Here is a 14,828-nt window from a genome sequence, read left to right as displayed (position 1 = left end):
CGAATCATGAAATTCTGGATGATTCATGACTCTTGAACCTGAGGAGTTGAATCGAATCGTGAAATTTTAGGGATTGATCAGAAACATGAATCTCGATAACTGATCATGACGCATAATCTTTAACCTGACTTGATCACCAAACCTAATCTTTAACCGGAACTAGAGGAGTTGATGACCTTTCGTTTTGAATGTAAATTATTATCATAAAACCTAATCTTTAACCTGTGTCGATCACCAAACCTAATCTTGATGGTGGATCATGACACTTACAATCTAAGATATGATCATAAAACCCAATTTTTAACATGGATTGATCATGTCGTCTAATCTTTAGTATTGGTTAGTCGTGAAACAGTCGTGAATGTAAGACATGATTACGAAACAATTTGAAACACCAAAAACTTTTCATAAAACCTAATTTTTCACCTAAAGGAGTTCATCATGAAAATTAAATCCTAAACTCGACTTATAACGTAAAGGATTCTGCAACTCTACCACTTCTTCTAACAGAAGGCTTCACTCCCAAAAAACTCTACGAGGAACGGGAGTGACACCATATGGCATTCATTGACGTCAGTTGTGAATAACTAACTACCCTAAGGGTTGATTATGAACAATCCTGGCGTAAGGTATCATCATGAAGCAATTTGAAACTCAACGACTGATTACGAAACCTAATCTTGAACTTGAATCATGGAACAATTATACACATTTTATAATTAAATATATTTGTAAACTTAAAAATACATGATCAAATATCAAAAAATAATCGTGGAACATAATTATGAACTTTAAGAATTGATAGCCGGATAATAAATAGTACATGATATACTTTTGAAAAAATCTCCTTCGTACAGGAACGGTGACTTATGATTTTGTTTATGATTATGATACGTTTCATTGATAACATGAAACGGTATTGTAACTATGAATGTAAATTCCCATCGTTCAAATTTTTTTTTTTTTTAAAGTATATTGATGAAATCTTACAAAGTTCTTAACTACATTTGATGGTCAGATCAGGCATCTGCTATATTCTTCTGTTTCTTATAGTTTTTTTTTTTTTTTGGGGGGGGGGAGAATACGAATTAAGAAATACAATTGAATTTTGTCGTCGAAACTCGACACATTTTTGGAGGTATCTTGTAATTTTTTTTTCCCTTCATATGTTTTTTCAGAATTCGATGAAGATTTTACTAAAAGAATCTTAGAGGGATAACTCCATTCACTTCATAACAAAGGGTTAAAAAAAAAAGACAAAAAAAAATAGAGCGAATAAAGAAGTCAACCAGTTAATTACAACTCAACTTCTCTGAAGTCTAAGAAAGAAGATTATAGCGAGCTCACCCAAAGAGGGGATTTCGTTTCTGTTCTTGTTCGTTTAGTGCAGATAAGAAATTAAAGAGCTCCCAAGTTGGCGGATTGACGGTGAGCTCTCTGTCAGTCACAACCTCTTGATGAAGTTAGCTTCAATACTGGCTGGCTTTTATGGTCCCTCGGAGTCACTTGATTAATAGTATTTGTCGAGTCACAGCCATCTGCTGATCCTGACGATGCGAGAGACTATTAGCGGCAGCAATCACGTGTCATTGTTACATTCTTTTCGTGTAGATGGCGCTTTAATTTCCTTAGATTGAAACTAGATAGCGAATTAAGTTCATAAATGTATGGATGTCAGTTTCGATGTTGGTCCTCATCAGTTAGGTCTACTTAACAATAGCAAAAGTTCACTTATTTTTATTAAGAGATAGCGAATAATTCATAATACTATAAAATAATGGATAATGAAAAAAAAATTAAGTGATATTTTCAGAATATTCCAATTTGGTATAAATTGAGGACATTTTTAGCGATGTTAATAGAATTTTGATACGAATTAAGTGCAAAAAAAAAAAAAAAAAGTAGCTGTTGGCGAGTATATACTACACTTTGTTGTTAGCCAAAAGTAATGCATCAGTTCCTTGTTACAGCGTGACGAAATCCCAGATATACAGGGTGTCCCAAAATTCACGCATGAAGTAATTTTGATAGAAAACACATGTTTTTAATTAAAAATTGTAATTTCTTATTAATTCATAAAGTATACAGTATAGGGTTATGCATGGAATAGCATATCGGGTAAATGGCCTCCACGGGCTTTGCTGGCACATACGCACTCTTTTGTCGAAATTTTCCACGACCGTTTTGCATAAATGTGGCTGAATTTCGTTGATACAGCGCTCAATTTCATCCTTCAAGGCGTGGGTGGTCGTGGGCTTGTTGGCATAAACCTTAGACTTCAAAAAACCCCAAAGAAAAAAGTCCAGCGGCGTTAAGTCACATGATCTGGGTGGCCAATTCTGATCACCAAAACGGGAAATTACACGACCAGGAAATGACTCATGCAGTAATTGAATTGTTTCTCGGGCTGTATGGCATGTGGCACCGTCTTGTTGAAACTACATGTCGTCCACATCCATATCCTGCAATTTAGGCACAAAAAACTGGAGTATCATGTCGCGATAGCGAGCACCATTAACTGTTATTGCCTTACCAGCCGCATTTTCGAAGAAGAATGGACCGATGATGCCTCCAGCCTAAAATCCGCACCAAACAGTGACACGTTGTGGATGCATTTGTTTCTCAACAATCACTCGTGGATTTCCTGAACCCCAAATGCGACAATTTGTCGATTAACGAAGCCATCAAGATGAAAATGAGCCTCATCGCTGAAGATGATTTTGTTCGAAAAATAAGCATCCACTTGTTGTTCCATAATCCATTCAACGAACTCTCTTCGCTGTGTGTGGTCAGTAGCCTTCAGTTCTTGAATCAATTGAACTTTGTAAGCATAAAAATGCAAATCTTTCGTGAGAATACGCTGTAGAGAGCTTCTCGAAATGCCCAATTCAAGACCACGGTGCCGAATTGATGTTCCTGGACTCTCAGCAACACTCTCACGAACTTCTTCGATGTTTTCTGTTGAACGACTTGTTGAAGGACAGCCAGAGTGTATAAGATCACTAACTGATCCAGTTTCTTGAATTTTTTAATTAATCTTTTCACAGTTGAAGTTAAATCACTATTCCGACCATATTTTGTACGAAAATTGCGAACTGTAGCTGCCAAACCTTCATAATTTTTAAAATATTGCTCAGCAATGAAAATGCGTTGTTCTTTCGTGTAGCGCTCCATTTTTAATAACCCTGAACTGTCAGCTGTCACGCTGTCTTTTTTTTCTCGTTGGCAACACTTTACCGCACAAATGGCGCTAAATTTAAATCTTGCGTGAATTTTGGGACACCCTGTATATCTCATGCAGTCATCGATATTGAAGTTACACATATTATGGTTTTCTGATATCATAAATATTAGATAAATCATAGAAAATCATGTCTCGTAACCTGTCTCTTAGATATCAATTCTCTTACCACTCCAGCATGATATGTTTACTAAAAGTATCCCACTTTAAACACAGTAAACAAGGCTGCGTATCTTATCATTTCTTGTTAAATTTATTTTGCAGGCTAAGATAGTTCTGATTCTCAGCAATAATTATAATGAAATATATTTTAATGACTCAGTGATCAAATATGAGCCTCCGTAGCTCAGTTGGTGTAGGCGAACTTTATTGTTTTAAATTTAATTTAAATTTATTCAATATTTATTAATATTTATTCAATTTATAAATAAATAGTAGTATGCAAACATTCCCAGAGCAAAAAAAATTCGAACCGGGTTGAAGGTTTACTTGTGTAATTCAACTATGTGTTCAAGAGATATTTCCTATGTTGTTACCATGGTTTAACTTAGAAAATAAAAAAAAAAGGAAAGAGGAAATGGCCGCTGTTTAAAAGGGTTTGTAATAAAAAAAGACCATAGACATACTTCACCTCCCAATTCTACCTGCGATGATGAGCTCCACTTATCTCGAAAGAGTAAGTTACATAACAGATTCGTTTTATCGTTTACTACTATAGTTTATTATTATTATTTTTTCAATATTTAATATACAGGTAACCCTCGTATAACACGGTACTTATACAACGCGGTTTCAATATAACGGGGTCTACAAATTGTAGTAACCCTTATTAAATGCGATACTTATACAACGTGGTTGAGATAAAAACACGGTCTACAAATTGTAATAACCCTTTTTTTTTTCCATATGTTTTTCACCGTGCGACTTGAAAATCAAATTTTATCTTCGTTAAATTTGCATCTGCCCGTATCGCTCATGTAGTTATAAGTAGCGAATTTATATTAGGGGAAATATCCCTTAGCACGCATGGACGTCAATTGTTCACCGTATAAAGTGTTTATTGTTGAAAATTGTCTTCGTTTTCTGCCAGGAAAGCGCGTTAAAAATCATAAGTGTGTTCTCTCAAGCTGAGCACTTTATTTTCTGGTGAGTTACATACAATATGTAATGTTTTTTTTTATGTAAAAAAAAAATATTTTTATAGTAATGGCCACAAACTGCAACAGAAGCGAAAAACCAACATTGAAAAGAAAATTTATTTCTCTCGAAGAAAATATTAAAATATTGGATCGGTTGAAAAATGAAAAAAACCAAGAGCTGTTGCAAGGACTTGGAATTTAAACGAATCAACAATTCGAACAATCAAACAAAGTGAACATAAAATCCGAGAAAGTGTTTATTGCTGGGTTAATGGTAAGTGCAAAGCACGTTGCTCGTGTACGCGATATTCTAATGGCAAAATGGAGAAATCTCTAATGATTTCGATAGATTGCACCTCAAAAGAAAATTCCTATGGATGGAAATCTTATTAAACAAAAAACTCTCAAAGTTTATAAACATTTATAATGCAGACCAGGTGTTCAATGCGGATGAATCCGGATTATATTGGAAAAAAATGCAAAAACGCACCTATATTTCGAAAAATGAAAGATCAGCTCCTGGATTCAAAGTTTTTAAGATAGAATTACTCTACTGTTTTGTGGTAATGCATCAGGTGATTACATGACAAAACAAGTGTTTATTAACCAATCCTCAAATCCTCGTGCTATGAAAGATTAAAATATGCACTATTTTATTTTGCCTAAAACATTTATGCATTATAGGCAATGAAGTTCAAGTACAATTTGTAATTTTTATACTTTTATACTATGTAGTTGTTTCCTAGTTTATATGTTTTCTTAACTTATATGAATTACCTGAATTAAATAAAAATATATTTTTGTTGGATATGTCATTGTTGTTTATATAATTTTAAAAAAAAAAACGATTTTGGAACATAACCCTACTTTTTCCATGTGATCTGAGTCTCGCATAACGCGGCATTTCTATGGAACCTCACATCCGCGTTATACGAGGATTACCTGCATTATAAAAGAATGGACATGTTTGAAAACACGAATTATCGAATGCATATTTAATGACAGTCATATGAGGTTTTTAATAAGTTCATTTACGGGCGATACTATTGTTTAAAAAACGTGGGCACTCGGCCAGTACTAAAGTCTACGCGTAGTTTTTAAATCACAGGAAGCGCGAATGCATGAATAAATCGGCGCCATATACAGTCGGGTAGATTGCGAAGATACAGTATTTTATGACAGTCGCGCCCTCTGCTCCTCTTAGCACGCAAACATGCTACCGAGCTACGCATGAAGCCCACGGCAAACAACTTAGATAAATGTGGCTGTTGGGTAGGACACGTCACTCACTGGGCCATCCAAGCTGGTCTGGCCAGTCATTGTACAGAGTGCATGTCGGTCTGTTTCGTATAGTTTTGAAGACTTGTAGAGAAGGGGAAGTAAATGAAATTAATAATAATAAAAAAAAAAAAAAGGGAAGACAGATGTCGGATTGGGAAAAAGCAACAAATGTAGGGAAGAATTTTTTATTTAATTTTTTTTTAAAATAAATTCGCACTTCATAATTTCGTTGCTGTCATCAGTCTTCATACTGGAATGTAATTGTCTTAAAAAAAACTTAAAAAAAATCAGTCTACATGCTTCATGACGGAAAAAATCCAAAATCATATCAGTTCGAAGGTTGCTATGACAACAAAGAAAGACACGCTTTATTTTGTTTTTATCAAGACTGAAAAGACATGATTAGTCAATCAGCAAAAATTATTCAACTACTTTTCTTTGTTTTCTTCATTCCAATGGAGACATTCTTTTGTTATCTATTGACCACGCGAAATCTCTTTCTTTCTGATACGAATGAAACTTTCTATGGTAATGGTTTCATTGCCTATCGGTGATTTACACTAATAGTCCGCAAAAGGTAGCGTTTGTACCGTTTCTGTGCATAAAAAAAGATTAAAGATGAACATAAAGATAGCGTTGAAGTAACATAATTCTTGTTCACAAGATCAAAGCATTATCGCAAACATTGGGAATGGTTCTGTTCGCTAATGTAGGTTTTTGAATGCAAAATAAACGGCGTGGATGGGTGGGTAAAGCCGAGAGTATTTACATTCGCTTGTCAAAGACGATCTTTTAAGTTTAAAATCAAAGTTTTTTTTTTTTTTTTTGATATAGAGAGACCGAAGATTTTACTTAAAATTCTTTGAGTATAATGAACTTTAATTATATTTGTTGGAAAATATTTGTCCATCACGATAGACACTTTACACAAATGACATCATCATCAAGTTGTCGCAGATGTTTTTTTTTTTTTTCTTTTTCAGACAACCCTTCACGAGCCAAAAATTAATGCACAACACGGTTATACGAACGAAAATATCTCATTTTTCTATAGTTTTCGAAATCATATTCTAAAAATACGATCATTCTTTGAGAAACACATCTGAATTTATGTTTGAAAATTAGCCCGAGATGGCGATAGTTTTTTTTAAAAATAAAGTTAAGTTGGGATATATTGCCTAAAATTTAAGAAAAATTCTTCAAAAACAGTCACACTTGGAATTTATGTATTTATTTAAGTAAAAAAAAAATCTGTGTAAATCTGAGTAATTTTGCTCATTTATTAAAAATATAAATGTAAGTATATACCGAATAATTTCCTGTACACTAACGCTGGCTAATCCATCATTAAACATAAAATGAATAAAGAAATCTCCGGGGGAAATGGTACGATAGTTTAGTGTCTCACCTGTAGATGGCGCTCTTTTCCGGATCAATTTAAAATTTTATTTATAATAAATTTGAAAATGTATAGTGTTTTGTTTCTTCGCTCATAGATGGCGCTGTCCTGATAAGGGGATGATCGTTTTTTATGATGGAGAAGGCTAGTAAGATAGTGTTGTGTTACAAATATCTCCAACAGCATATCAAATATATAGGCTATATCTATATTTGAAAAATTATTGGTAATAGAATCTAAAGAGAATTAAAACAATATTCTTTGTAAAGCTGTTTTTTTTTTTTTTTTTTTCATCGGAGACAAAATATTTAACGATCACGACCAAAAATAAAAATAAACAACTGCGCTATAGCAGAATTCATTACTTGAAATGGATCAAACTACGCAAGTATCTTTCAGTCACTTTTATTTCATTTCCATTGGGTCTCCTCTCTAGTCCTAATATCATTTACTGCTAAGCAAGCATCCATTAGTCACTTCCCGATAGTGGCTCCCTCTATCGCAGTCATTGCATTCATTTCATTAAGTTCTCGTGGAATATTTGAGCTCCATAAATCATTAATCTGTTCATCAGGTCAAGTTTTCCCGAGAGACAAACAGAAGAGAAGGTTTTCTTTTAACCAAATGAAAAACATTCACTGTATCCTCTGCTCTTTTCCCCCTTTTCCACCCCTACACGTTCTCTCGTCATGCAATACTACTTCGGGTAATGGAAACTGTCAATTAACCCCTGTCACGTGTGTACGCCCTAATTTCACTGTCACTCTCCGCCACCCCTGTGCATTTTGTAGACGGAATTGTGTGACTCAATGAGTCATGCAATTTTCCCATACGTCTATGCCTAAAATAAATGCTAAATGTATTACTAATTCTTTGCTAATGAGAAGTGGCTTTTTATTGTGAGTTGCGGTGACCTTGGTTACAAGGACAGATCATTGTTGATGCGTACAGTTAGGAAAAACATCGGCTGCTTTATTCTTGGAGATTTCGTTTGTTGAAAGAATTAATAAGTACACTCAGGTGAAGAAGTAAAGGTCACGTTGCTTCGTGTCCTTAGGCTTATTTGGGGGATAGAGGGAAATGAAGAAATTCATTACTGGTTTAATTTCTAGATGGTTTTATGTCGTTGAGATACTTGTCAAAAGCGAGTATAAATGTGAATCTGAACTTTTTTTTTATTATTGTTTAGGAGTTTAAAGTCTGGGGAATTCTAAAAGATAAGTGGAGTTATATATATATATATATATATATATATATATATATATATATATATATATATATATATATATATATATATATATATATATATATATATATATATATATATATATATATATATATATATATAAGAGAGAGATGATTATGTCTTGAGAAGGAAGCGTTTGGTGAATAAAAATTAACATTGGAAGAAAGGGAAGTGTTGGATTAAACCCAGCTCTGTTTTGGGGGATTAAGCTTACCCTAATAATAGAACAATACTTTAATATTAGTAATAAATAAGGGGGGGGGTTGTATTCAGTACTTTTGTTGCACCGGTTGTTGATCATTGGTAAGGTATTAAGCACTGGATCGCTCTATAGACCCCTTAATCCATCACTGGAGGAGGGGGGGGGGGGCGGCATTAGGGATACTTACAGTGGTGGAGAATAGTAGCCCAGTGATATGCAGGCGGTTGATGGTTGCCGAAAAATATTTCCGAAGAGACAATAAAAAAAAATAGTCTGAAGGGTCGTCTGGAAAAATACCCGGAGGAAAGAAAGAAGAAAGAAGTGAGATGAGTACTTCAAACCATTCGAGTAAGGATGCATACGTTGTTTATTTTGTATTGGCAATACGATGCTATCATTCTGATCGTGAAGTATTTAATCAATAGTAATGGTGTTAGCTGACCGAATGTAGTGGTTCCTCCCCCCATACCAGGTGGTCCCTTGTGGGTACATTCTTTTGTGTCGTTAGTTCCAGAAAAAAAACTTTTTTTTTTTTGTGGGCGGGGAAGGAAATGGCTTGCTAAGAAAGTATCGTTGTTTATCTTAAAGTGAACAGAGTTAGCTAATAAAGTTTCAAAGATCTTGCTTGTCAAAATCCTTCTAGTTTAGAACGGAATTGGATAAGCAAGACATTCACAAGATTAGTAAGGGGTCGATGTAGTCTGGAAGAACCAATCATCTGAGGAATGGCCAAAAGAAAAACAAAACTTCGAAAGTTTCTCAAGCGAACACTTAAAAAAAAAAAAAAGAAAAAAAGAAAAAAGAAAAGAAAAGAGTCTCCATCCAGACTTTAAAGTATCCTTTTAACTCGAATTTATTGTGAATAATGAAATTTGTATCGATTGATAACCAATAAAACGTATAATAAAGTTAAAGAAAATACTTTCGTCATTTAACACCAGATGGCACTAAAACGAAGTTTCTTATATATATATATATATATATTTTTTTTTTTTTTTTTTTTGCAGAAATTTAATATATGCTTTTAGGAACCCGAGGACAAAGAATAAGTTTGTTTCTTTTATCCGACGTCTTTTTTTATGGTTCTTAAAGAAAGCTGTCACTTGGCTTTTTTGTTTAGTCTTGACTTGTACACAGCTTTGATCTCCTTCGCTTTTGAAGTACCGCAGGAAATACTGAGGACAGTAACTGGCTCGTGTTGTTAAGGATAGCGCTGTTAATAAGTGTTAAAAGAAACAGCAACCAATTCCACCAAGAATTCCTAATCCGTTTCACAATAGACTTTGAGATACAGTTTGGTGTAGTTAGCCCAAGGCAAGCTACGGGACCTCGTTACCAGTTGAGGTCTCGTGGGATATCTTTTGTACCGTGTTTAGAGCACATCGAACATTGTCTGTCTTTGAGACAGCCAAAAGTTTTACACCAAACACCAAAAAAAAAAAACAAAAAAAAAAAACGAAAGTTTTCACCCTCCAATTAAGAGAATACAGAACGAAGTTGCTCAAAAAAAAAAAAAAAAAAATCCGTTCTTTTTCTGGCCTATGGGATGTGATCTCTTTATTGCGTCAGCTACGTGGCTTACAAATACTATTCACTTTACTGATATTAGTTTACGGGTGTGTTGAGTGACTCTATTTTATTGGATAATGTTCGTATGACGTCATCGAACAGCTGTATGCGTCTGCGCTTGCTCTTCCATAGGCTTAATAACATAATTACTTGAATGTCCAAATTGGCCGAGTTGCAAATTGACTTATTGAAACTAATATCGATGAGATCAGACCTATCCAGAGATTAGCATTTGCTAAACATGAACTTAAGGATTTATATGTCCATTCGGATGGGCAAACACTGTTAGGGTTTTCCCATCCCGAATAAACTATGTTGGAGTTCTATGGCATCAAAGTGTAACTGAATCACCACAGTTAAAAGATATGCTGAATCTTAAAGCAGGAAAGTGGACCGTATTGCGAGGTCATCTTGCATTTGGGTCAAGAATGTATTCATTGATGAGTACCATTTTGAAATCGGAATCAAACAAGGCTCTTTACTGACATGATCTATTTGCTTATTGCATAAGGGAACATCTTGAACTTTTGACAGTTTAGGAAACCACCAGTGTAATATTCATTGATGGTATTGCAGCCGTTGTTTTGTGTTTTCAAGGGATTATTATTGCCGGCCGAGTGGTTAGCGTGTCCGCTTTCCAGCCAAGAGGCTGCGGGTTCGAATCCCGCTGTTGGCATGGATGTTTGTGATTGTCCAACAAACTCTATGTGGAAAGAGAATCTGCAACCCTACCACTTATTCTAGCAGAAGAGAATCTGCAACCCTACCACTTATTCTAGCAGAAGACTTCACTCCCAAAACCCGGTGAGGTACGGGAGTTACCATACGGCATCTACGGACGTCAAATGTAAAAAAGGGATTAATGACTGAGAAAACTCCATGATCAATGGATAGAAGACAGGAAAATTCAGAAACGATCTTTAATGCTTGTTTCATAGGGAACTCGCCAGGACATGCTCACCAATAATTAATTGTAGATGATGCGGTTCGCTGTAGTTGGTAGATTGAGTGGTGGAGACGGAGAGTTGTTGAGTAGGCGTCCTCCCTCGATGAGTCTTTTGGACTCTCTGGAGGTGTCACGTAATAATAATAATAATAATTTAAGAACTTAAGAACGTGTCTTCATATTGAAGCCAGTTGGAAGACCATGAAAACAGCGGAAAGACGAATGCAATGAACATCGTTGCAACAACTCGAAGATCGAAGGCCTAAGGCAGAAGATAAAGAAGATGCCTTTATGTTATGTTCATATTTCGTACCGAAAATGATAACTACGACAAGGAAATAGAAAGACTGGAAGTGCCTCGGTTTAGGGTTGTTTAAATGAGATCTTACGTAACAAAGACCACCAAGAGGAGGGTGCTTGGTCTGTTTATTGTTTATACTCGGTAGCCAACTTATCTTTATTACTATTGCAGTATTTCACAGTATTCTATTTTCCATTTTTAATTCTTTTTATGTAAACTGTCTCAGAGTTACTGATTTCTTTTTTTCTTTTCTTCTTCTTTGTAGCCGGGCCATCAAGACCAACCAGGACCTTCTACCCAGCACCCCAATCTCCAGCCTGTTCAAGAATGATTTCTGGGGAACGCCTCTCACCCACAGCGGATCGCACAAATCCTATCGCCCTCTGTGTGTCTTGTCGTTTCGTCTCAACTATGCCGTGGGCGGAATGGACCCGTGGGGTTATCACCTTTTTAACCTTATTTTACACGCCGTAGTGTCTGCTGTCTTTACTCATCTGGCCGCCGTGGTGTTTCTTCACAACACCTTGCCCACCCTGGTGGCAGGAGTGCTCTTTGCTGTTCATCCCGTCCACACGGAAGCAGTCGCGGGGATTGTGGGAAGAGCGGACGTGGGTGCATGTTTTTTCTTCATTCTCTCCGTACTCTCCTATATGAAATATTGTAAATTTCGAGACAAAGAACACGAGCTTAGTGGCAGACGTTGGGTCTACCTGTACAGCGCTCTCTTATGGGCCGCGTGCTCCATGTTGACTAAAGAACATGGGATCACAGCTTTAGTTCTGTGTGGTATTTACGATGTTTTCATTCATCTCAAGGTGGCTCCGAGGGATATATTAGGAACTGCTTTCGAGGTACGTATATCCATAACAGGCACGAAAGTGCTGCCATCTGGTGAGTGGAATTATAAAATGATTTAGGGGAAGACTATCCCTTCCCTTTAAGTTAAATTTGCCCTATTAACAATTTTGAGACAACAAATGGAAATTATTATTATTAGTAGTAGTATTAATATTAATAGTAGCAATATTATTTATATTTTAAAGAAGTCAGGCCATCTAGAGTGCGAAATGTATGGATTTTTCGAACTTGCTTTATACCGGACTTATTCTGTAAGAATGGAATACTGAAAAATATGTTCTAGGTCGGTTTTATATCCGTGACGAGACAACTGGAACATCCGGAGGAAAACCAACCTACAGGAACATCCTGACATCGACTAGCCTAGTGGCAACGAAAACAAAATCGAAGCAGGCTGCATGTACGAATTAAAGGACATCAGTTTAATTTATAAAACGTATAAGTAACCTTAGCACATTGACATTTTGCTTAGATATTAATATTAAAATTAATAATAATATACAGAATGGTCAAGGCACTTACGTTACAGTAGAAACAGTAGTAATTAAACTTTTATCACATATGTATAATTAAATAGGGTTTTATATAGTTATTCAAGATAACACACAAAGTCGTATTTTGAAAGTTGCATTCAGATATGAAGAAGCATCCCGTTTTATGATTCCACAAATTCATTTCGATCTAACTTAAAGAAAAACATAAATCATAAAGCCTACAATAGAGAAATACTTTCTAAATCACACATATGTGGCCGTATATTTTCTTCAATCAGTTTAACATTTACATCATGTAGCACATCGTAGGAATTGGAAGTTTTTCTTCAAGTGTTTACTCTCTGTGTAATAAGTAGAAGGCGCTGTTGGTCAGATGTAATTAATTGTCTAAATGTATATCAGATCCAAGGGATTTAAAGAAAGTTATAAACAACCTGGATACCAAAAATATTTTAAATATTTTTACTTTAATATTATTTCTCCAACTTTTGAAAACCGTACTCCAGTGTTGTGTCTCTTGCTGCTGTATTGTTCTTCTAGGATTTACCATGAAGGTTGGTTTTGGGATCCTCAACTCACATCAAACCATTGGGGAATCTTTCACAGCTGTTCTGCAATATTTTTTTTTTTTTTTTGCCTTTATCACTAATTTTTGACCAAAGGTTGCAAAAGAAAGAATCGAAGAAATCTGGATTTGAAAATCGAAGAATTTTCAAGAAGAAAATCCTACCACCTGCATATAAGACTGCAAACTCGCTTAGTCTAAAAGATTCTCTGAAATGGTTCCTTCGATCTATAGAGGAAATTTGAAGTCATGTATTTTTTTTTTTTTTATTGAAATGTCAGATATTGTGACGTGCTCGTTCGCGACTGCCTTCAAAATCTGGCAAAAAAAAAAAAAAAAAAAAAAAAAAAAATTTAACCAGACACTAGTTTGCAAAGTGTACAACATCCCCACTCTCCAACAAGCAGGATGTCGGATCCCGCTGAGAATAGATGTTTGTGAGTGGGAATTATATCGCCGGTGTGAGACACCTCACATTGAATGGACCACCCAGTGTGAGGTGTCTCAAAGCGCTTGTCAGAGCTTTTCATATGCAGGTGAATTAGTCGGTATCAAACCGTGATGAAAGTTTCTCTTTCGAAAACTCGGTTTTGCATCCGGCAAAATAGACAAACCGGTCAGAAGCAATATATAGACACGGAAGACTACGGGAATAAGAATAAAACATCCTCCTACCTCGAATTGTAGTTTTGAAAGCTTACATGGTACGGCGTGATTCACTTCTTCACGTAGGTTATACGCTGAAAAGTATTTAGACATGAAAGAATACATGTTTATTCAGAAAACTTAACAAAATATATGCAACATTTCAATTTCGCAACATTCAAGAACCCTTGAGCGATGACTCTCCACAAATTTACTTGGCGACTGCCCCATTTCTCCGTAAAAGCAGAGATTAGCATCACAGTCAAACAGAAGACAGATTGACTTCCTCATATCCGGCATTTCAGTTTATCATACAGTTTTCAGTGAGATTAAAGTGGCGGATATGTGTCAGTTACGACCTTAACTAATTGGATGGTTGCTTAGCAACGGGCAATACTAGCTAAGGTTATAAAGTGAGTACTATGTCCCTTCTGGTGGTTGCGTGCATTTTCATTTGTTTGGCAAGGCTGGAATGATGGGAAAAAAAGGAATCAAGTAAATGGATTCTGGTGTATGTTTTCTGTTAACTCTTTGTGCCCTGCTGACTAGTTGACTTTCTTTGTAGGATGAAAAATCCAAGTTTCTGGGAAGAAAAAAAACCAACTTTCCCATCATAAATGGCTAACTCACTATCGCTTGAAAAGTCCTCAGTGTTCCTCTTTTACAACAACATAAATCGCACCCAGTTCTTTCCAAGCAAAAGACACGCCTCCTTTCAACTTACACTACGAAGGTAGCTATGGCTAATTAGCAAACCAGTTTGGTGGTGTAAAAGAGCTCATTTTTATAGAATTACAAAGATCTTAGTGGAGTGAAATTCGTGTTTTTCATCCCGCAAAATAGGGCAACCATCCAGAAGAACATCCCGAATTAACAAACAATAATACACTGTCCTCATAGTTTAGTCGGCTAATTTTAAACAACTCCTTCCTATCCAAAACT

The 14,828-nt window shown here is 35.6% G+C and overlaps 1 protein-coding gene across 2 annotated transcripts in view; it reads left to right on the top strand.

Annotated features, from left to right (window-relative positions):
- Tmtc2 (Transmembrane O-mannosyltransferase targeting cadherins 2) overlaps window positions 1–14,828 on the top strand; it is a 289,926-nt gene that overhangs the window by 224,494 nt on the left and 50,604 nt on the right. For both annotated transcript variants that reach the window (XM_090391962.1, XM_090391961.1), the window contains one exon: window positions 11,590–12,175. In XM_090391962.1, coding sequence (XP_090248088.1) covers window positions 11,750–12,175 — 426 coding nt within the window. In that variant the 5' untranslated portion in view covers window positions 11,590–11,749. The remainder of the gene's footprint in view (window positions 1–11,589; window positions 12,176–14,828) is intronic.

This window comes from Typopeltis vanoorti, chromosome 4, assembly GCF_054136105.1.
Source record: "Typopeltis vanoorti isolate ZY-2024b chromosome 4, IOZ_Tvanoo_1.0, whole genome shotgun sequence".
NCBI classification, from domain to species: domain Eukaryota; kingdom Metazoa; phylum Arthropoda; class Arachnida; order Uropygi; family Thelyphonidae; genus Typopeltis; species Typopeltis vanoorti.
Note: the sequence above shows the minus strand (reverse complement) of the source record. Positions and strands in the feature narration are given on the sequence as shown.